This window comes from Drosophila arizonae, chromosome 3 (genome assembly GCF_054131065.1).
Source record: "Drosophila arizonae isolate 15081-1271.41 chromosome 3, UAZ_ARI_1.0, whole genome shotgun sequence".
NCBI lineage: Eukaryota > Metazoa > Arthropoda > Insecta > Diptera > Drosophilidae > Drosophila > Drosophila arizonae.
In genome coordinates, this window is record NC_142923.1 from 16,917,228 (window position 1) to 16,940,582 (window position 23,355).

Genomic DNA, 23,355 nt, shown 5'->3' on the forward strand with positions numbered 1-23,355 from the left:
GAACCAGCAGAGCAACGGGAGTCCTCTTGACTCAATGTATACTTATGTATCTGATTTCACATTTAATAACTATTTCACAATGATTTCTTTTATAGTTTGGCTGGCAATATATTTGCCAATACCCAGTCCCATATTGAAGTGAATATTTGCTTATAGCCAATGTCAAGAGTAAATATATGCCACTAGCTGCGGTCCATTAGTGCTCTATGTGAGAATAAAAGATTTGCGGTTGCTGGACAATGGCCATCAAGAGGCTGAATAGACAGTGTTACTAGTATTATATTTCTCATTTATTTGGCTAACCTATTTTGCCGAGCAAATATTTAATCTGAGAGACCAGACTGGGTATAGGTTGCATAGAGCTCTGGCTGATATTAATCAAACAACAATAACAGACATTCTCATAGATGTTAACACCGATTGGGCCTCACTACATTCATACATATACAGATACGTATATACACACATACACATGCACACACTCGAAATCAGGGCTCTTTTCAGATTAACTATGCGCCTCCGTGCACACTCAGCACGCCTCTCGCATTGTGATACGCCTCTTGCCAACGCTAAGCAGCGTGTGAGGATTACTCTCCAGTACGTACAAGGATGGCATTCTTTTGCAGCCCCTAGCAGATAATGCTCGCATGTCCTTTGTATAATTGGTTGTGACACATGCGAATCACACTCACACACGCACACGCACACACACACATACCGAAACAGCTATTTATTTGCCGTCGGTTGTAGTTTTGACCCGGCTAAGAGTAAGCCTACAAATATTTTTACGTATTTCTTTTGGGTATTTAATGCTTCAATTAATTTTTGATTTAAGTGCTTCGCCATTTGTCTCAACTGTCAGCTGCCTCGTTTATATCACACACATTTAAAGCACAGCAGGTTGTCGCATTTCTATTGTAAAAGCAGCTTAACAATTGTGTAGCTTAGGCAATAATCAGCGAAACGATGGCAAAGTAGTTCGTAAAGCAAAATACCTGAACAAAAGCCAGCAACAATAAGCAATTGTATTGCAAACATATAGATATTATATAGCAAGTCTATAGGAGTTTCTTAATAATGAACAATTATTTGTTCTGATATATTTATATAATATACGCATATATTTAAAATACGCTCAATATAAATAATAATGCGTTCATTAACGAAATCAATCACACATTCCACGTGTCGGACTCTACTGGCATACAAATTGCATTAATATGGTTAATATATAGGATTAAAGAGGAGCTCACAGTTTATTGAATTACAAAATTTATCCCAGGCAGATAACCTAGCAATCGAATGATGATTATCAAATTATCTTGTATAAAATACATATATAATAAAGTTGATTATAATATGTTTTATACATATGCAATAAATGACTTGAAGTCTGTAGCGGAATTGTACAGTATGAATCACTATGCACAAACTCTTAAATCTCATTCTTATCAGTCGAGAGTATACAAAAATTAAGAGACAAAGTGATTGCTCACAAAAGTAATTTAATATTATATATATATATATAGTCAGAATAACTCATGTATATGTTTATATAAGTATTATATATAGATGTATATAAATACATGCACATATATCTGAATCAATAACATGGTCATATGTTATGAGGTAGTCTACTACCTGAGAGGCTAATCAAGGTGAAACAAAAAGCTTAAGTCAAATATATGTAGCTAAGGTAATTTATAGCAAATTATAAATCAAGTAGACACTGTATTTCTTTATATACAAATTCACAGCTTTTACGCCAGAACGAAAACAAAAATTGAGTCAGCAACGTAACTAATATAATACATTGTTTACGTTTGTCAATTCTGTGAATTGTTTTTCAAATATGTATGATTTGAACACAAGCTCGTGAAACTGCTTCGTAATACGAAACCGCTGATAATGGCATCATCGTCATAACAATTGTCAGCTGCCAGCGCGCAGAGATAAGCTTTCCATTCTCAGCTGAGCATTAGCACACAAATAGAAGCGTTTTCAGACAGTTTCAATTAAACATTCAAAAAGTTAACACGTACCGCTAATAATTGCCCGAAATGAAATTATTATTATTGTTCAGCCTGCTGGGCGTGCTGAGCATTGCAAATAGCAGTGCGAATCTCATTTGCTATTATGACTCAACTTCATTTCTGCGCCCGGGCTTGGCTAAGCTGGATACTCGCAGCTTGGAATTGGCGCTGCAGTTCTGCTCTCACCTGGTCTACGGCTATGTTGGACTCAAGCCCGGCACTCACGAGGTGTTTAGCTTAAATGTGGATCTCGATATGTTTCATTTCAGGGACATAACTCAGTTGCGTGCCAAATATCCGCAGCTGAAAGTGCTCTTGAGTGTGGGCGGAGATCGAGATGTGGATGAACAGCATCCCAACAAATATCTCGAATTGCTGGAAGCGAATCGCACTGAACAGCAGAACTTCATCGATAGCAGCATGCTGCTGTTGCGTAAAAATGGTTTCGATGGCCTGGATTTGGCATTTCAGTTCCCGAAAAATAAGCCAAGGAAAGTGCATGGGACTATTGGCACCTACTGGAAAAAGTTTAAGAAACTATTTACTGGAGACTTTGTCGTTGATCCGCTGGCGGCACAGCACAAGGATCAGTTTTCTGAACTGGCTAGAAACATTAAATCAGCCTATCAAAGTGCCAATTTACTGTTAACATTGACGGTGCTGCCCAACGTGAACTCCACTTGTAAGTTGTCAAACGTAGTTTAAAATAATAGCAATAACAAAGATTTGTCATCCTCACAGGGTATTTTGACGTGCCAAAGCTACATCCCTTGATGGACTTCATTAATCTGGCTGCCTTCGATTTCTACACGCCCATGCGGAATCCCGAAGAAGCTGACTATACTGCTCCAATCATGTTCCTCGACGAGCAACAGCGGCTGCCCCATCTCAACATTGACTTCCAGTTAAATTACTGGCTGCAGCATCGCTGCCCGCCTCAAAAGATCAACCTGGGCATCGCCACCTATGGACGAGCGTGGAAATTGTCAAAGGACTCGGGCCTGAGTGGGGCGCCAGTTGTGTCATGTACCATGGGAGTGGGTGATGGTGGGCTGCAGATTAACAGCACCGAGGGCTTGCTCAGCTGGCCAGAGATTTGCTCGAAGCTACCGCAAAATCAGACGGCCATCTATCGCGGTGCGAATGCACCGTTACGGAAAGTCACAGATCTTACGCAAAAATATGGAAACTATGCGCTACGTCCGGCCGATGAGCAGGGCGAACACGGCCTATGGGTGAGCTACGATGATCCCGACTTTGCGGGCATCAAGGCCGTATACGCCAAAAACAAGGGTCTCGGCGGCGTGGCCTTGTTCGATCTGAGCTACGACGACTTCCGTGGTCTTTGCACGGGCCAGAAGTTCCCGATTGTTCGCTCAGTAAAATATTTTCTAGGCTAGATTATTGTTTTTCTCTTAGCGAATTTCGTAATTTTAATTCTAATCAGCTAGCTTGATTCAATGCTTCGACTTGTGGCCTCGCCGCCTGAATCGGCTCAATAACTTTGATTACGCAATTAAACTATTCTAAGAGCATATGTAAAATAATAATAAAAATAAAACTTGTTCTTGACTCGACTTGCTCTCTCTCTCTCTCCCTCTCTCTCACTCTCCGTCCTCTCTCTCTATCTCTCTATACTTCTCAGCTCTGGCAGTAAACAAATATTGTGTGTGTTTCTCTCAATGGAGGAAGCTTTTGGTGTAGTCATCGTCTGTCGACAGCTTCATTTCTCGGTCGCCGTTTTCGGTTTCCATTTCAGTTTCAGTTCGATTTCATTGAAACATCGCTGCGGTCGTGCTATATTGTGTAATAAGTATTTTGCCAAGCACTGCTAAACATGAGGCAGTTATATTTACTTTCGTTTTTAACGGGCTACCTGGTAGCTGTGACAACGGCAGCATCGAACCTAGTGTGCTATTATGATTCATCCAGTTATACGCGCGAGGGTAAGGCTACGGAGAAGTTTAACAAAGCAATTTATATTTAATGGCTAACTAAATTTCCATTTCAATATCAATGTTTAACCATATTGTCAAGCTGCTTGACTTCAAATTCGAACCACAAATAATTTATAATATGAATAGAAGTGTTAACTTATTTTATTGGATATTATCACACTTTACCCCTTCACGGAAACATTTGCTTTGACTTTTTACGTGCTGCGCTGTTTATACGCAAATAAAAAGTATAAATAATATACAATTTCAAATAAATATTTGTCATTGCTACACTTAAAAAGTTTTAAAAGTTTGTAATATAGGCCTTAAACCATATACCATATTTTGTATCATTATATTTATTTTAGTTTATATTGTCTTTCAATACTTTTATATTTTTAATTATAATGTATGCATATATAATGTGTATATAAACTGAAAAACACTTCTGATTGTGTTCAGTAATGCTGATAAGCCCACACAAACTGCTCAAATATGAATACAGGGTGTGTCGGGAGCAAGCACACTTCCAGTTTCGCTTACGATAGAGATTATTTCAGAGGCATAACATCACTTTACATATAATATATTCGAATGTAGCATATTAATATATTACGAAGGGTATTTTTACTTAATTAACAAGCTAGACTGTAAACATATCGAGAGTCTGACAGTTGGTTGAGTCCAGAGGTCAATGGCTTATCAGCTGAGTCGCGAGAGCGACAGAGAGCTGAGCTCAAAAATACGCTCTCTCGCTAATGTAAAACATAAGCGTAAAGCGTAAAGCGTAAAACGTTGTTTAGGAAAATATTTAAAGGTAAACAATTGGGAACGAGGTTGACTGGCGACAAACTTACCGACAATAATATATATCAAATTGTAATCCAATCATGACAGTTATACAAAACACCACAACAGCCTACGCTTCTTACACTAAATCCACGCGCTCGCAATCCAAAGCTGAGCGTACAACTCGCCGCGAGACCAACGCGACAACTGCCCCAGCAACAATTCTCCGTTGGAGACCCAACAAGTGACTAACATTGTGACGCAGTTATGAACAGTGGAACAAAATTCAACAAATAAAACGAAAGTAGATTTATGAAGACTGAAAAGCGTGAAAAGCCAAGCCGCTGTTGAAAAACAATTGCTGAGAATATTAATTTAACCTGTTTCAAATATTCTTTTATTTTTCAAAGTGAACAAATGGACAGCATTTCTTTTAAAATCAATTTTATATAAATCTCACATATCATATAACCATGTTTATTTATTTTGTTCAACACATTTTTGTTTTCTCTTGGACAACTGTTTTACACTTTAAGTGAATAATGAACATCTCCAAGTTTGAATTCAACGAGCTTGTTGTTGTCGCTCGCTTGCTCTTAATTGAGTCCACAGTGGACAGTTATCCCACATATGGTGGACAATGGAATATTTGTATTGTTTTTCTGGCAAATGTCATTTTTGTTTGTACTCTACTTTATATTCATATTTTTTTATATTTATGCATATTATTTATATAAATTGCATCTGGATTAGTTCATCCAGCATGTGTAGAATGCCAACTCCCATTTGTTTTTGTCTTCGGTAGATTCTAATTAGTGGCTCTGTGATAGCTCGTTTCTATTGTAAAATGATACTATTTCAATTACAGCTTATGTAAACTAATTTGCACCTGATTACGAAATGAGTAGGTGAAACTATCGCAGGTTTGAATGCTACTGTGGGGAATACCCGATTATCACTCGATCTGTATTCAGATTTCAAGCTATTACTGGAGCTTTCAGGCTTTTACGATTCTATTTTACGATTTCCGAGTATTGTATAATTAAAGAAGAATAAAACCTTAATATACTAAAGCGTGAGCCCATATTTGTTATAAAATATTGAAAAAATATCGATTGATTGATTTCCCGTAGATCGAAAGTGAAAACTAATATTCGGTGTTGTCGGCCACGCCTCCTTAACACCCATTTATACAACAAACTTAAGTTATACGACCTTTCATATAATTAATTCCTATTTATTTCAAAATACATTCAATTATCATTGCAGGTTTGGGCAAGCTGTTGAATCCAGATCTGGAGATAGCCTTGCAGTTCTGTTCGCACTTGGTTTACGGATATCTGGGCATTCGTGGCGACAACTACCAAGCATATAGCTTGAATGAAAACTTGGACATCTATAAACATCAATTTTCGGAAGTAACAGCTTTCAAGCGAAAATATCCACACCTTAAAGTTCTACTCAGCGTGGGTGGTGATCGTGACATCGATCCGGAGCATCCAAACAAATACATTGAGCTTCTCGAAGGAGAGAAGCTGCGACAGATAGCCTTTATCCAATCGGCCTACTCGTTGGTTAAGAACTATGGCTTCGATGGCTTAGATCTAGCTTATCAGTTTCCCCGCAACAAGCCCCGAAAGGTGCACGGCGAGCTGGGTACGGTCTGGAAGAGTTTCAAGAAACTCTTCACTGGCGACTTCATAGTTGACGAAAATGCGGCCCTGCACAAAGAGCAGTTCACGGCTTTCGTGCGAGATGTGAAGAATTCCCTACGTAACGATGGATTCTTGCTCAGTTTGACGGTGCTTCCCAATGTCAACTCGACGTGTGAGTACTCAAAGTCATTTGTTAATTTGCCAAATGTGACGGTGCTTGAACATTCGTTATTTTACAGGGTACTTTGATATACCTGCATTGAACGGACTCGTCGACTTCGTCAATTTGGCTGCCTTTGATTTTCTAACACCTGCCCGTAACCCCGAGGAAGCGGATTATACAGCTCCACTATACGAACTGCCAGGCCAAAATCGTCTACCCCATTACAATGCCGACTTTCAAGTCAAATATTGGCTACAACAGGGATTCCCCGGCAGCAAACTCAATTTAGGTGTTGCTAGCTATGGAAATGCCTGGAAGCTGACTAGCGAATCTGGCCTGGAAGGTACACCTGTGGTGCCACACACCGAGGGAGCTGCCCCGGAAGGCTTGCAATCACAGAAGCCTGGGCTGCTCAGCTTCCCAGAGATCTGCTCCAAGCTCCCCAATCCACAAAATCAATATCTCAAGGGAAATGATTCGCCAGTGCGACGTGTGGGTGATCCATCGAAGCGCTATGGTATCTACGCCTATCGCGCCGTTGACGGAGCCGTAACTGAGGGTCTTTGGATCAGTTACGACGACCCCGAAGTAGCATCTAACAAAGCGGGCTATGTGCGTGCCAATAATTTGGGCGGCATAGCTCTATTCGACCTGAGCTACGATGATTTCCGTGGCCAGTGCAGCAATGACAGATACCCAATATTACGCTCCATAAAGTATCGCTTGTAAGCTGAACTGTATATACATACAAATACATATAAAAGCATTATCAAATAATAAACAGATGATGACTACTCTTCGCTTATAAGTTTCTTCTTGTTTTCACTTCAACTAAGACTCACTAACTAAATATTTCTATACATTTAAATAATAAACAAAATTATTGTTGGCTCTTATCGCGAAACTTTTTATTATATCTTATTATACTCATTCTCGAAAGTGAAATGAGTATATTCGATTTGTACATGTCCGTTTTGCAGTCCATGTGAGCGCAATTTTTCTTGGCGCTATTGAATATACATACGTATAAGCATTTGGGGGCTCATTTAAGAAGTAACAGATTTACACTAATACAAATTTTCGGATTAGAAAAAAAATTATTAACTGCGAGATATTATTCCGAAATTTGTATGAAAAAAAATAGGATCGAATAGGTCTTGAACCCTCGCTATCTAACAAGAGCCGCATCGATTAAACCATCGCCGTATAGCTTCACTTGGTCACCTAGTAGCTAGAGATTGGAAATCCAAAAATCAACGGCAATTCATAGAATATGCTAGAAGGCGCGCTTTAGTCTGTACGCATAGAATAAACGATGAACGTGTGCACCCGTATAGGAAAATCAAGCTGATCTGCTGATCAAGAATATACAAAAACCAAATTATACAGATAATTTAAAGACCCTAGCTACAAAAATTTAATAGATATATAGATATATAGATGATTTCTCAATTTTAATGGAATCAGGCCCTGATTTATGTTGCGCACAGTTTGACAGAGTTTGGACTGTGAATGAGTATTCTGCAATCGGTAACGGTGAAAAGCTTTCAGTTTGTGCAGCAAATATTATGCGTTTTTGTAAACTAGACGAACGGCGTGATCTCATTGAACTTAAAGCCCTAAATATATTTAATATTCCACTGAGCACACAACAAACAATTCCAGAGAAATTCGTTGAGAGTAAATGTGAAGGCTATTGTACGACTCAGTCGGTCCACGGCAAAGCAAGCTTTCATGCGATTTCCGTTGTCATTTGAATTTAGTTGCGTTTTGTGTCTCGTTTCGTACGGACGTATTTAATTGTGATCAGCTTCCCCATTTATCTCCAGCTCTGTAGCAATGCGCTCTCTGCTGCTCGGCCTGACGTTGACTGTGCTGCTCTCAGAGCTGCCGTCGCACACAGCAGCTGCTCCGTATCTGATTTGTTACTACGACTCGGCAGGTTATGAGCGACAAGGTATGTATACACACAACCACACACACACACACACACACACAGGCATATATATTTTACATTGTATTGTATCTTGCTCTCTATATAACACTATTTTTTGTTAAATTTCTCTCCCTCTGACTGTCCGCTCTCTGTTAGGCCTCGCTCAATTCTCATTAGCGGACTTGGAGCTGGCGCTGCAGTTTTGCACTCACGTGATATATGGCTATGCTGGCATCAACCCAGACACCTATGAGATGAAAAGTCTAAATCAGCCGCTCGATTTTGAGCGTCGTCACTTTGCTCAAATAACGGCACTTAAAGAGAAATATCCATACATTAAATTTCTATTAAGTGTAGGAGGTGATCGTGATTTGGAGCAAGAAGATAAATATGTTAAGCTACTAGAGGCTGGCACTCAGGCCCAGGCACGCTTCATCAACTCGGCTAGAGATATCATACGACGCTTCAACTTCGATGGTCTGGATCTCGCTTTCCAGCTGCCACGCAACAAGCCACGGAAGGTTCACTCAGAAGCCGGCATGGTATGGAAAAGCTTTAAGAAATTCTTTACCGGCGATTTCATAGTCGACCCCGATGCTGAGACCCATAAGACACAGATGACAAACCTGGTTAAGGATCTGAATACCGCACTTAAAGCGAACGATCTACTGCTAAGTCTTACGGTTCTACCCAATGTCAACTCCAGCTGTAAGTCTGTCCAAGTGTGTGCCCAACTTCTCCACTCATCTCATCTACTTTCGATCTACAGGGTATTTCGATGCACCTGTCATCGCCAATAATGTTGACTTCATCAACCTCGCCACATTCGACTTTCTGACGCCCGCCCGCAACCCAGAGGAGGCTGACTACTCTGCTCCACTCTACGAGGCATTCGGACAGAATCGCCTGCCCCATTACAATGTCAACTTCCAAATGGAGCACTGGCTGCTGCAACGTGTGCCGGCGAGCAAACTGAATATCGGTGTTGCCACTTACGGACGGGCCTGGAAGCTAACAATTGACTCTGGCAGCAGCGGGCAGCCGGTGCTGCTTGCTGATGGGCCGGCACATGCGGGGCCGCAAACCAAGACAGAGGGACTCTTAAACTGGGCTGAGATATGTCAACTGCTGCCAAATCCGAGCAATGTTAATGCCAATGGCCACGCGGCGCCCATCAAACGCGTCCCTGACCCCACAAAGCGTTATGGCAGCTACGCCTATCGCGCCGCCGATGAGAATGGCCTCTATGGACTGTGGGTCAGCTATGACGATCCGGAAACCGCCTCCAGCAAGGCGCAATATGTGCGCGCCAAGAATCTCGGTGGCATTGCTCTGTTCGACTTGACTCTGGACGATTTCCGAGGTCAGTGCACCGGGGATCGCTTCCCCATGCTGCGTGCTATCAAATATCGACTACTCTAATGCAAATGCGCACACATACAGACATGTATATGTGTATATATATATATATATATGTATATATAGTAGCCAAGTAGCCATTTTACCAAATGTTGGAATTGCAAATTGTGTCGCTGGCTGCCGCAGCTAGCCCTCTGTCAGTTCGCTTTACTAATTAATTACAAAGTTGTAAACTAAAATGCGCCGCAAATTATTTCATTAGCCTCTGGGCACAACTACTGCTTTTATGTTGTAGCATTGTATTTGGACTCGGTCTCCATGATCAGACATCGGCCGTCGGGTACCGGGGCTCGGGGATCTGGGTTAAATTGTCTTTCTGCGCTTTGGATTTCGATGGCACCCAGCAGTGAAACGCCTTTATCTTTTTCGCCTTGCTACGATCTTGCTTCAATGGTTTTTTCGTCGTTCCCTTTGGCTCAGCTTGCTATGCCGTTGAGATTTACAGAGATTTCGGCACATGCCGCGACTCTGCTTGCGCCGGCCAATTGTTATACCCTGCATCGAGTGCTTTAAGATGTGCATGATGTTTTGCGAGTGAATAGACACAACAGCTGGATGAATATTTGCCTCAGCTAGCCCTCACATGCATGGGTACAATAGGTATTTTAGGTACTCGATATATGAATTTCTTGTATAATTGGCAAAACGTTTTACAAGCCCTATATATACATACTCTGTACCGTAGCCGTACCCATACCGTACCCGTACTCGTTTGTACCCTGGCCAGCCTCAATAGGCCATTCCCTCGCTTTTCGCCTTCGTCTACTTACAGAGGCCCAAGTCCACAGTTGGACACCAGTTAATGCTATGCGATTGCTGATCGATGACTGGTGAACAATTTCAATTTCATCTGACAACGACACGAATATAAACAACTAAATTAAGTTATTGTTTCAGTGACAATAACAGTTAATGCATTGCACGAGAATGGGTTGGCATTAAATGATTATTATAGGCATGCGGCAGCTGAAGTAGCTTATACGACTATTAATAGTATATTATTTCAATCTTACAAGTACAAAGCCTATTTCCAAAATATTTACAATGTATAATGTAATATATTATATATTTTTTAATATTAATTCACACAACTGAAACTACTATTAATATGAATATAATAATAATAAGAAACTACTAAAAATATAAATATAACAGTGTCTATCACATGCGCTAATATATCATCAGTAATCAGTTCCTCGATGTCTCTAGTCAATTATTAAGTTTATCCCGGAATCGTGTTCTCATTTAGCGTAACGAAACTATAAAATATTCACAATTGGCGCAATGCCCTTGCAGAATGCAAAATATGCATTTAGTGGCAATTGATCGTGGCGGCGTCTATCCAGATCTTGATGAAGCTCACACACGCGCACACATAGGTCCTTGTTAGGGCTAAAAGTATCTTCACTATATGAGAAAAATTAAAAAAAAAAGCATACATACAGACACAGACACAGACACAAAACAAAACAGAGTCTACAAGTTGTAAACATGGCATTGTTTAGCAAAATCTGTGGCCAACTTTACAGTCTCAGATGCCAGGTTTCTGCTATATGCCATCGACAGAAAGATCGTGTCTGCTGCTCATAGCTTGACTCCAACTACCGATTTCCAACTGCTCCTGCCTCCCGACGTCCGACGCCCGATTACAGCCCCTTCGGTAGCTTGTCGCCTTATCTAATTAAGGCACATTGGCGGTAGTGGCGCAACAAGACCTCTGCATGATATTTGCTTTGCGATTATTGGCTGCCTGCGCCCCATGCGAATGACAAATATGTTGCCTATGCATGCTTCCCCATGCCGGCTGCTCGCCAAGCTCACCAAGCTGCTACTGCTGCGACTGCTGCTGCGGCTGCTGCCTTCTGTGGAAGGCTCACAGTCGCCAGCATGGGTATCTACCTCTTTAAATAAAGATATTTTCGCCCTCATTACGCTCTGTGTCCTTTTGTTTTGTGATTTTTTTTTTTTTCTGTTGTTGGCGGTGGCCGATGAAGTGTCGCTGATTGCGCGTTGTATTGTTTTGGTTAGTCGAAGATGTCCACGAGGGCGATAAGAAATGCATGCATGCATGTACGTTGCTTAAAGTCAGGATTTGGTCAATTTGCGAAAACTCAGATAGCACTGATATTATTAGCTGCAGCGCTGTCGCCATGCTTAGAGAACTTTTTGTATGCATTTTGTAGAAGCTTTTTTTACAAGTATCTTCAATTGAGTATAATTTATGGAAATAAAAGATTATTTTCTTTATTTTTTTAATCAAGATAGGTTAATATTTGTCCGTTAATTAATACAATCATCTGCTAATATACATTCGATATAAACTATATTTAAAATATATATTCACATACATATGATTATATTTATTATTATTATTTATTCTAACTTTATTTATAAATTCTGAATTCTTCCAAAACTAAACTCTCTCCTCCACAAACGAATTCATCGTATTTCTTGCTTATTGTTCAGGTTCATTCTTCTTAACTCAGTTGTTTTATTGCTTTGTTAATTTTAAATAAATCACGCGATTTTATGGACCTGTTGAGCCGAGACACATGTTTTTCGACTTCATATTTTGAAAAACCACCGTTTTAGCTGTCCAAAGTCATTTTCGTTCAATAGTCAGCGGGTTGTCACACAACATGATTTAAGCCTAGTGCCCAATGTTGATCCCTAACTACCAACTGGCGCCAGAGCACCAATGCTTTGCAGCACTCTCCTCGGAGCTCTTCAGTCGTTTTTATATTTTTAACACCCAGTTCGTGGCTGACGGGTCATTATTATTCGGAATATTCATTGTTGTTGTTGCTGTTGCCATTTAGAAAAGACTTGAATGAGAAATGAAAGAAGATTACATAAATTTAGTCGGAGGATCTTTATTGCAAAACTTATTTCTCATTCTTTAATAAAATTTTACATAGGTGCTCAGAGTTTAAAGAGTTTTTTGTCTCGATTAACTGAATATCTCTATATACATCATGTCTCTTAATCTTTGCCGGGCAATTGAAATAAAAAAGGACAAACAAATAATGATATACAAAGATTTCTTATTTTCTTGAATGATAATATCAGAAAATACTAAGCGCTGCCTAACAGCCTATTTTTAATTTTCGGTAGACAGCTTCTCTTCTCTAAGCTTTAGACATGTATGTTATTATTTAAATATTCATTCAGGTGCTATGTATAGATATTGTGGCTAATACCATTTTGTTACTTCAACACGCCAAATAAATTTGCCATAAATAGTAACCGAATTAATGTTGGTAAATGAAATATGCAAGAGAAAGAAAGAGAGAGAGAGAGAGCGTGAGTGAGATAGAGAAAGAAAAATTGTGTTAAAAACTAAAAGTTTTGTTTATTTTCATTCAGATTTTTCGCGCCAATTAAATTCAATTAGCTGTCGGCGGCGATGCATTTCTCTATGATGTGGAAAGCTAACCATGTAATACACAGTTCTAGAGTCGCCTTTTCCAACACGCACTCATTTCACCATCACAAATGTATGCTGTGTGTGTGTGTGTGTGTGCGTGTGTATGTGTATGCGTACCGCCATGTGTGTAACGACCATAATAAGTTGTAGCGCCACTGCGTCATAAAAGGTTATTTTAAACAAATAAACACGTGGAATTAATGAAGAAACGTGTGTGTGTGTGTGTGAGTGTGTGTGTGTGGCGTTTAATAGCTTGCGTATAAATAAACAAGTAAGAGTGCTCTGTGTCCAATAAGGCGAGATGCCCTATGCCCCTTGTCATGCCAAGTCAAAACTAATTGCGATTACAATAAAGAATTCCAATTGACATTAATGTATAATAATTAAATGCGAAAAATGTTTACATTTAAGATATAGAGGAAGATTTTATAATAAACATGTTTGCCTCTTATTGAAGTACTATACTAATAATACTTTTATAGTTCTTCGATATCGAACAAAATATGCTATATAAACAGTATCTAGGTAAGTTGAAGAACTCAAGTGGAGGCTGCTCATACCTGTTTATCTTAAAGAGATATCATTTGAAGAAAACCAATCGAAAACGATTTATATCAAAGTAATTTTGTAGATCTAAATTGCAATTGTATTAAATCAGGTGAGCTCTGAATCAAATTTACAAAATTAGCAATATATATATGTACGCATGTATGTGCACTTTAAAGTTGTAGACAAACAGAGTGAAACGATTTCCTTTGGTCTTGCGGTCACCAATGAATGAACGTAAACATTTTCAAACTTTTAATTGCCTCACTAAAAACGAAACAAAACATGTATGGATGGCTGGATAGATGGCTGGATGGATGGATGGATACAACGTGTGAAACTGTTGGAGATTAAGAGCGACTATCTGGCTGCAAGAGACTGGCAGACTGGCAGACTGACTGAGTGAAAGACTGGACTGAATGGGGGCTGGCTATAATGGATAAAGGAGGCAGACTGATGCTGATGACGACGCGCCTAAAACAAACAAATAAATGCCAAGTAAATGGCCAACAGCGACGCTGGCGGCACGCTTTGCCTGGTCTTAATTAAATCAAGGGAAAAAAACAATAAAAACTACACACATACACCCATCCATGCAACGGTGCGGGATCGGGATCGGGATCGGAATTGGTATCGAGTCTGCCAGAGATTTTATTACGCGCTGTGCGCCATGCAATAATTCAAAAAATACTTTGCAGTATATCATTATAATCAAAATGTTTTACAACGATGTCTACCACCCAGCGTGTGCAGCGTTTACGTTTTTGGGGTATCCGGCAACACTAACAGGACTTATGATTCCCCATTCAAAATGTTTAGATGCACAAATAAACAGTCGTTAAAATTCCCCTGCTATGCTCAGCTCATGGCATTTCCATTTCAATTGTAAACATCTATAAACTTAGTGTGCCAATATTTTTCAATGCGAGAGCTATCTATAAATTCGAATACCAAATGCCAGAAAAGAAATCAAAGCTGATATTGCATGGGGCGCGGCAAAATTAAAAATGAATGAATAGATTTATTATTATTTTATATTTATACTTTTATTGAAATAAAAATGTTACTTTATTATATTTGTACTTTTTTTATTGTTGTATACTTTTATTGAAACAAAAATATGACTCTATTTATTTGTTATTTATTATGATAATAAATCAATTACTTTATTTTATTTAGTAAAATCTACATTACATTTAATTTGATAAGTACTCGTATCTGATGTAATATTTAAATGTTTTTATAATTAAGTGTTTCAATGTTAGTATTCTTAATTTATGACGGCAAGCTAATTTTAAATAAAAAAAAATAAATATTAAAAAAAAATGAAAAAAAAAATAAAAATTTACCAATAATTTTAAAATGTATAAATTTTTAATAATAATTTTGAATACCAATTTTTCGTTTTTTTCTTATTGGTGATTGCTAAATTCATAAATCTTAATCATAATTTTCAAATGAAAAATACTGAGTTAAATTAGGTGGGGTTATTCCTTAAGTAAGTAATATGCCCTCTAGCTACTCTCAGTCGTGGCTGCCTGTGTCTTTTCTAAGCCACGCAAATTTAATCAAATAAATGTTGACATTTTTCAAATGTAACCCTTTTAACCATACAGCTCCCATGTATAGGCGCCAAACCTTCTGTAAATCATAGCTGTAGCAGGCACACAGCAACTAGCAAAATCATTAGTTATGAAGTATAGTCGTATAAAGTATAACTTTTACATAGAATATGTCACCATCCTCTTCTAACTATCTAAAAATATATGGCAATGCTTGTACTTAAGTCAAGCAGAACTCTGCCGACAAGATATATAGAGCATGGCTGCGTGCCTATATTTCATGATTATGTCAGTTGGTTGTGTTTAAGCCCCCGCGTGGGGTCTTCATGGCTGGCGGGCAGGGGAGGCCGCAAATGAAATTGCGTGCGCACGCGTACAGCGCCAAAACGAATTAAGCTTGATGCACTAACCACTGATAATTCAATTTTTGGTCATTTTGTGTATAGAGATGACAGAGGAGCAGAACGGCTGCTGCTCTTCGTAGCCATTCAATTTGTACAACTGTTACACACGCACAACATATCAACAACAATTTGGCAGTTCGATTTGCGAGTGCATGAGAAATCTGTGCGTGACACGCACAAGAAACGTTTTCGAATTGTGTTTATGCCAAAGTGTTCTAATTGATGTTGTTGTTGTTTCAGTTGTTGCTTGCCCGCTTCAAATTCCTGCATATCATCTCCGTAATCTCAGCTTCTGTTAGCAGGCAATCTATTGAAAAAAGTGAATGAGTTAAATCAAACAAATATTGTATAAATTTTAGATAATGTATGCGAAAATTTACCAAAAGGGGTTGCCTCATCTTCATCCTCATCCTCATCCTTACCTACCCTCCACGATTTTACAATATCTGTTATCAGCTGTCAAATTTGCCAAATCACGATGACGTATCACTAAACCGCGTTTGACATTCACTTTTTGTGTAGACAGTAGACAGCAAAGGGTTGCATTCTAATTCCTTGGGGTTATTCGAAGCACGAACTACAAGCACTCATTGCGTCTGGCATATGAACAAATAGATAAGAATGTGATGCCAGAAGCCAAAGCAAAACAAAGTTTCGGTATTTAAGATTGTGTCTGATAAGTTTCCGATATGATTAAATATTCATGAAACAAGAAAATGTATATATTAAAATAATAATGTACCTGAAAATCATATTCGGACTGTAATTTGCTAAGGTAGGCTACCTATAAAACTCTAATTTACTATATATTAAGAATATGTATAAAAAATTAAAAAAAAAAAAAAAATATATAAATATATATATATATATATATATATATATATATATATATATATATATATATATATATATATATATATATATATATATATGGCTAAGCTGAAACAACTCAATTTCACATTAAATATTTTCTCAGCCTGTAAGCATTTTATCTATAGTAAAATTATAAGCATATATACACATTTATATTTGTGAATTATTTTGTACATTATATACATTATATTATTTTGTATATAATATACTAATGAAATTTTTAATGTTTTATCACTTCACACACCTTTCTCAAGAAAATTTCAATCTCATAAATTGAAGAATAAATTAAATATTCTCTCGTCTTAAGTGCGGCATACTTTCAATTTAAATTGAAGCCCATTCTGCCACCCCAGAGAAGAGTCCAGACCAAACCAATCCAAGCCAAATCCATCCATCATGTAGTGCATATCCTGGCAAATAGTGTTGTCATCGATCAGCTCGCCTCTACAGCTGCCCATGCGCCCGATTCTATGCAACACGCTTTGCGCATGGCGCTGACAAATTAAAATGCACAAACAATGAAAAACTCAACCAAAAAATCGACTTACACAATAGAGTTGCCGAAAACTGATGACGAATGTTTTACGAATTAAGATGGATCACTTGGCATGACATCCACAAAAAGAAAGAAGAAAAAACCAAACACGAAACATTGAATCAATAATAAAGAAAAAGGATACAGAGCGGCAGCCAAATGAATGGCAAAAGAATAAATTGAAGCCAAGTTGAGTTAGCCGAGTTGTAAGAAGTTGAATAAAAAAGAACAATCTTGGACGACTGTGCCATTTGATAGAGTCACTGAAAGCAGCAGCAGCGGCAGCAGCAGCAGCAGCATGACGAAACACTTTTGCTGCCAATCGACTGGGTCATGTCAGTCAGACTCAATTTCTGAGAGCAGCCGTATCAAACACATCGGGCCGGCTGAGAAAGAGTTTGATTTCAAATTGAATTTAAGTAAATGACGTAAGAAACAATAAAATGTGCCGAGGCCTATATATATGTATACAAAATTCTATGTTTCCTATTGTGATGGACTTTAATGCCTTAATGTTGAATATCGCTGGCGCTAAATCATCGAGTCATGGCGCCGCAAGACGCTTGTGTCGATGTAGGACTTCGCACAAAACGCTTGGCATGAGCAGACAATCATTTACAATGCTTAAATTTTTAATAAATATATGTAGCTTGCAAGGAAAATGTCTAGAATGAGGGTTCGCCTCGTGCATAAGAACCACAGAGCACAAGCCCTTACCCCATACCCCTAGCACTACAACCACCTCTAGCCTCACCCCGTTGCCTTCAACCGAGTTTCTTTTTTAATCAGAACAGGAATCTGATACTTGTACAAAAGGCTTTTCTTTGTAAACATCCACACATCCTGAACTTTCCGAAGCAGCAAAAGCTACAATAACAACTATGACAAGCATACATCGCATACAAAGGCGGCAGGGGAGTGAGAGGTAAGGTCGTTTATTGTATGGATTTTGCGCATATTTACACATATGAAAAACATGTTAACCAGAAAATTAATTATAAAATTTTCAAAAACCTTAACAATGTCTACAATATGGCGTTTATTTTACTCAAACAAGCACCAACTAACTGCTAGCTGGTGTCTGAACTGTGAGTCAGTGTGAGTGAGCGTGGCTCAAGATATATGTATACATACATATGTGTGAATGCCTTGGCAACTATTATACAGTGACATCGATTTATGATATCTTTAAATATTGGAATAATATACTAAACTGAATACATTTATTTTCAATATTAGTTTGCTATATGATGAACCTATTTAAATTTCTTTATATATCATATATAGATACTTACAAAAACCAATATTTTTAATAATAATTAGTTATATTATTATTTATTAATTTATTACATATTATTGTAGTAATAATATATAATATGAATATATCCAAATTCTCACTAGTTAGCTAGCCATGTCACCCTGTTTAAATGCAAGTACAGCGTTCACTCTTAGCCGATTTTCCCATTATATTATATGCTCAGATATATGTATGTATATATGGATAAACGTTTCTGTATGCAGACATTGTTGAAGGCACAATGCCATAGCAAGTTACATAAATTGTAACAAAAGCACACGGCAGCTCAACTTTGAATTTACAGAAATAGTAGCCGACTAGCAGATATCCTGTAAACTGTCACTCCTAGAAATTATATATTAGCCATTGGCTTTTAGACTGTGCTACACCTAAAAATGAATATAGACTCTTACAACAGCAAACAATTTTATGAAGCAGAAGATTTAGTCTTTTGCTTACAAAACTCAATCCGCCTTTCATTTTTGAGCACTCAGGGTATAAGTATAATTTAAACGGGCCATAAGAAATTGAAAATTTCTTTTCCACGTTTCAGGCAGGCTTACCGCGAAGGGGGAAGGTAGTAAAATTAAACATAGCATCCATGTGTCTAAGAAGCAGACAAAAGGCGCACAGCAGAATCAGCAAAAAATGTGCTTCGCTTTAAGGGCATATCACCTGGAAACGGCTGCAAAGGTGAATGAGTGAGTTATTCACCGAAAGAGATTCGGGTGTATTCGAGTATCTTCAGCGTAGTCAGCGCCAATGCGACGTTAAGTAACTGTTGTCAATAGCGGCTGCAGCTGTTGTCACCTGTGTCCAGACAAAATGTGTAAATCACAGAATCTGCTTGCAAAAAATGCGAAAAAAATTTACATAATGTGTGGTCTGGTCACATAACGGTAATATATGATTAAGGCCAACGGCAAAGTGCAGACCGAGTAAAAATATATTTGTTTTGCGGGCATGAACAGCCCGCAGACACCAGAGAAGGTTGCACAGAACAAAAGATAATGCTTATAAATAACGGATCAAATTGCATTCACACACAATTTATGATTATTTTTCAGAAAATTATGATAATCAGTGGTTACTCGGCAAGAAAACTTCCTATCCCAGTTAGGAATGAAAAAAACACAACAATATGCAAAAAGCGTGCAAGAAATAATAAAAAAGAAAAGAAGAGAAAGAACAAGAGCAAGAAGAAGAAAACAAAAGGCAGCAAGAGAGTCCTTCAGTTGGTTGGCTGGCTGGTGGCGCATTTCTCAAAATAAAAGTATCGAATTAGCAATATAATATCAGATGTCCTGCACAGACCGAACTGAGGAGGGCGACGCACGGACGGACTACTGCTGGCTGAGTACAGTTCCATTTCCACTTGAATTGCCAGCCGGCATGCTGCTGGTGAGCTCCGTCGCACCAACTCCAACTTAAACACGGCTCATTCTCTGCATCATGTTATGGGCAGATTGTTGTCATTACCCAGGGTTACGTCAGCTGCCAAGGCCTAGGCCCGATAATGCAGCGAAATCAAACCGCAATTCCGCTCCAGCCGACATATGTAAGCCTAATTCCAATTCTCAATTGCATGGCATGTTGCAGCCACATTTATAAGTACTTAGTTCCTTTTTTACCCATTCACAAGAGGCACGCCGCATCGGGGAACTTGTTCGCCTGAGTGCATTAGAATCGCTTTCGCAGGGAATCGGGGTCGCAGCGCCTGGGCTCTTGGCGATTTATGAAATAATGCACATGAAATATGTTTTTTATACTTCATTGTTTCTTTCTTGTTCTTTTACGTGCCCATTCGTCCAGGGAACGCGAACAAAAGGTGAGGCAGCATATTGTAAGCGGATTTTTTGCGAGTACGGGCTATTTCATCAACTGTCTGTGGATCAAACAACAAAAAATAGTACCAGCACCTGTCGGATTAATGTATATAGCCGAAATCTACTTCTTGTACAGTTTAACACAATATCCATTCACCTGCATATACATATGCGAATGTCAACAGATTTGATTCTTTTTTATGCCTCCTCACTGTCAAAGATTTGATCGCTAGCTACTCCATGGTTCTTTACTACTTTCAATATAAGATCTAACGCAACGGTCATTATTAATTATTTATTGCTTAAAACAAACTCACTTAAATGTAGTTTGTTTAGCTCGTGATCCATTTATCATATTTAGTATAAAGTGCACCTCCTGTTGACAAGCGACTGTCACCACCAACAACCGACACCAAGCGTTCCCCCATTCTCAGTTAGCCTGCACTTTCCACACAACTAAGTCGCAAATTTGTTCATACCCAACTGAAGGTAAAACAAGTATGAACGAGCACATTGCGATCGGGCGTAGCCGACCGAATCATACTCGTGCACGAACCAAATACAATTTATCAATTTATGCAGGTACTCAAAATATAATCGCTATGATCTAAGCGAACCTGTTGTACGTGATCCTGAATAGAGTATTGTATATATAATATTATTGGTATATATCATATGAAAACGTATTTAGTCCAATCTCTCTTTCTCTCTCCCTCTCTCCCTCTCTCCCTCTCTCTCACTGCAAAACCAATCGACTCTTTTCAATTTGTGAAGGAGCATAAGAACAACAAGCTAAGCAAGAAAACGTCATCGGCCCAGACACGTAAACATTGGCCCAAAAGGCCTTTTTTCTGGACTCCGCTTATAAATCAGTTGCGCGTCTTTTAATAAATTGTAATTGAGTCGCGCTTCACCATTCGCGCAGCTCATAGAAACTTGTTGTTGTTGTTGTTGTTATTGTTGTTGTAGTTGTTTTAGTAGTAGTTGTTGCTGATTCTTGGTGGGTTAAAGCGGCACGGCGATAGGCCAGCGCGATTGCGATTGGGATCGCGTGTGGGAATGCAGACGAGGTGATGTCGATCCTTATGGCTTGGCGACGACCCTAAATAAACCTCTTCTTTCGCTGTTGCCTTTGTTTTAGTAGTTATAGTACTATATATGTTACATATATGTGCATGTGTGTACGTGCATGGGATGCTTGCCGGCTGTCGCCACTTATGACGCTCGAGTATCTATCCTCCTCTTACAACTCTCGTTCATGGCATGCTTGAAAATCAAGTAATGAAAAATGTTCTGTGTGCAATTTTTCTTTTCATTTGTTTCGTGCTTCTCCGCCACCTTCTCCTCACCTCCTCCTCCTCCTTCTCCTTCTCCTTCGCTTTTGTTGTTGTTTGTGTGTTGAGCAGCAATAAAACTCATTGAACACGAGTTGCTTTTGAGAAACATGAACAATTAATGCAACATATGTTTGCCAGGGACCTTACCAAATCGTCCTACAAGAAAACAACTAAGCCGGCTGTAGCCGACTGCGCAATGCTGCACTTGGGGTTTCTTTGCCGATAAAATCAATATTTATGATGGCTTCTTAGCTGTGGAGTAGACAATTTTAACTGTGGGCATGGAATCAGTCCATTTATGTGATTCGAGAAGAGGGGGTTGTAGAGTTAATCAGAATCTTCTCTTTTATCTATCCCTAAAGGATCTCTATAATACTTTGCAGACTCTGGTTTTCTTTCCGATTTGCAATTCTCTATATAACTTCTAATGATGTTTAGCCTTGCAGAAAACCAATATACCTTTTCAGCCTATGAGACCATGTATAAGAATTCGCGCTCTCCGATCGTTTCTTTGTAGTCAAACAAATCGAATTAGTTGGCAACGCAATGCAGCACTGTTCGGCAATTGATGCACAACACGCGAACTGGAAACTGAATTCGCTAAAAAATCAATTCAATGATGCTCCGATACTCTACCAAATGAAAAGAGCTGAGAATGTGAATATTGAAGCAATCCTGAAGATATTAATGGTATTATATTACCAGATTTAAAATAAGTGGAGTATATATTTTAAAATAATACAAATTATATAAATTGGCAATGGATATTCTTAATGTACCAAATTTCATAACAATTCGTTCAGTTCCCAATACCCACTCTATACAATTTATTTCCTAACGATGCTGAAGCGACACGCCTCTAGTACAAATGAAAATGAAAAAGAAAAAAAAATACTTCGACAATCGCTATGAAGCCAATCGGTCGATTGAATGCACTGATATAATTTATCCACAGTGCACTAGGAGTGCACAAAGTACACAAAAAAAGCAGAATTCAATCGAAGATACATTAAATAAATTTGTTCTTTTAATTGTTACTAAGCAATTACAGATGGCTTTCATAATTGGTTTTATTTGTTTTTCATACCATTGCACTCGTGGCGTGTAGGCGCTATAGTCGAAGTGGGTTCAGTGTGGATGTGGCTTTGGCGGTGGGTCAGTGGGTATTTATAGCCAGACGAATGATGGAGTCAGGCATTGAGGGCAAACATGGAAGTTTATCAACAGACTACTGTGGTATGTGATAAAATAATATAATATATCATGATAATACCAATAAATTAATAAATACATACTATAAAGCTATTAGCTATGTACTTAATTAGTTATTCCAACAGTTGTATATATATTTATGGATATTTATATATTGTCAAGCTAAACCGCTCACCAACACTACAGAACGGCAAGTTAGGGCGAGAGAAGAAACCTTAAAAATATGATTGGTAAAATATTTGAGGGACTGACAAACGGCGAAGGAACCCACAATTAGCTAAACGTTGAACTTAGCCCAAAAGGAATTAACGAGAATCAAGAGAGCTGCTGCCTGTCTGCCTGCGTGCCGCTTGGCTCTCTGGCTGGCAGGCTGGCAGGCTGCCTGGGCAGCAAATGCCGCGACA

At 38.6% G+C, this 23,355-nt stretch overlaps 4 protein-coding genes across 4 annotated transcripts in view; 3 read left to right on the forward strand and 1 right to left on the reverse strand.

Annotated features, from left to right (window-relative positions):
- LOC108611390 (uncharacterized) overlaps window positions 1-4,986 on the reverse strand; it is a 42,020-nt gene extending 37,034 nt beyond the window's left edge. Inside the window, exon 1 of the mRNA XM_018003983.2 lies at window positions 4,828-4,986. Coding sequence (XP_017859472.1) covers window positions 4,828-4,862 — 35 coding nt within the window. The 5' untranslated portion in view covers window positions 4,863-4,986. The remainder of the gene's footprint in view (window positions 1-4,827) is intronic.
- Window positions 1,951-3,610, forward strand: Idgf1 (Imaginal disc growth factor 1). Its single transcript, XM_018003991.2, has 2 exons — window positions 1,951-2,715; window positions 2,775-3,610. Exons 1-2 carry the CDS (start codon window positions 2,061-2,063, stop codon window positions 3,431-3,433), a joined length of 1,314 nt encoding a protein of 437 aa, XP_017859480.1. The 5' UTR covers window positions 1,951-2,060; the 3' UTR covers window positions 3,434-3,610.
- Idgf2 (Imaginal disc growth factor 2) lies at window positions 3,769-7,385 on the forward strand. The gene is made up of 3 exons (XM_018003990.2): window positions 3,769-3,979; window positions 6,029-6,586; window positions 6,654-7,385. Exons 1-3 carry the CDS (start codon window positions 3,871-3,873, stop codon window positions 7,304-7,306), a joined length of 1,320 nt encoding a protein of 439 aa, XP_017859479.1. The 5' UTR covers window positions 3,769-3,870; the 3' UTR covers window positions 7,307-7,385.
- Window positions 7,386-8,325: 940 nt separating this feature from the next.
- Window positions 8,326-10,111, forward strand: Idgf3 (Imaginal disc growth factor 3). Its single transcript, XM_089464846.1, has 3 exons — window positions 8,326-8,534; window positions 8,670-9,221; window positions 9,283-10,111. The coding sequence occupies exons 1-3, from the start codon at window positions 8,417-8,419 to the stop codon at window positions 9,933-9,935; spliced, it is 1,323 nt and encodes a 440-aa protein (XP_089320972.1). The 5' UTR covers window positions 8,326-8,416; the 3' UTR covers window positions 9,936-10,111.
- The last annotated feature ends 13,244 nt before the right edge of the window (window positions 10,112-23,355 follow it).

Coding starts and splice junctions, on each gene's coding strand:
- Idgf2 (XM_018003990.2), top strand. CDS start 3,871: ATGAGGCAGTTATATTTACTTTCGTTTTTAACGGGCTACCTGGTAGCT. Junction 3,980..6,028: donor ATCCAGTTATACGCGCGAGG/GTAAGGCTACGG, acceptor TTATCATTGCAG/GTTTGGGCAAGCTGTTGAAT. Junction 6,587..6,653: donor TCCCAATGTCAACTCGACGT/GTGAGTACTCAA, acceptor GTTATTTTACAG/GGTACTTTGATATACCTGCA.
- Idgf3 (XM_089464846.1), top strand. CDS start 8,417: ATGCGCTCTCTGCTGCTCGGCCTGACGTTGACTGTGCTGCTCTCAGAG. Junction 8,535..8,669: donor GGCAGGTTATGAGCGACAAG/GTATGTATACAC, acceptor GCTCTCTGTTAG/GCCTCGCTCAATTCTCATTA. Junction 9,222..9,282: donor ACCCAATGTCAACTCCAGCT/GTAAGTCTGTCC, acceptor TTCGATCTACAG/GGTATTTCGATGCACCTGTC.
- Idgf1 (XM_018003991.2), top strand. CDS start 2,061: ATGAAATTATTATTATTGTTCAGCCTGCTGGGCGTGCTGAGCATTGCA. Junction 2,716..2,774: donor GCCCAACGTGAACTCCACTT/GTAAGTTGTCAA, acceptor TCATCCTCACAG/GGTATTTTGACGTGCCAAAG.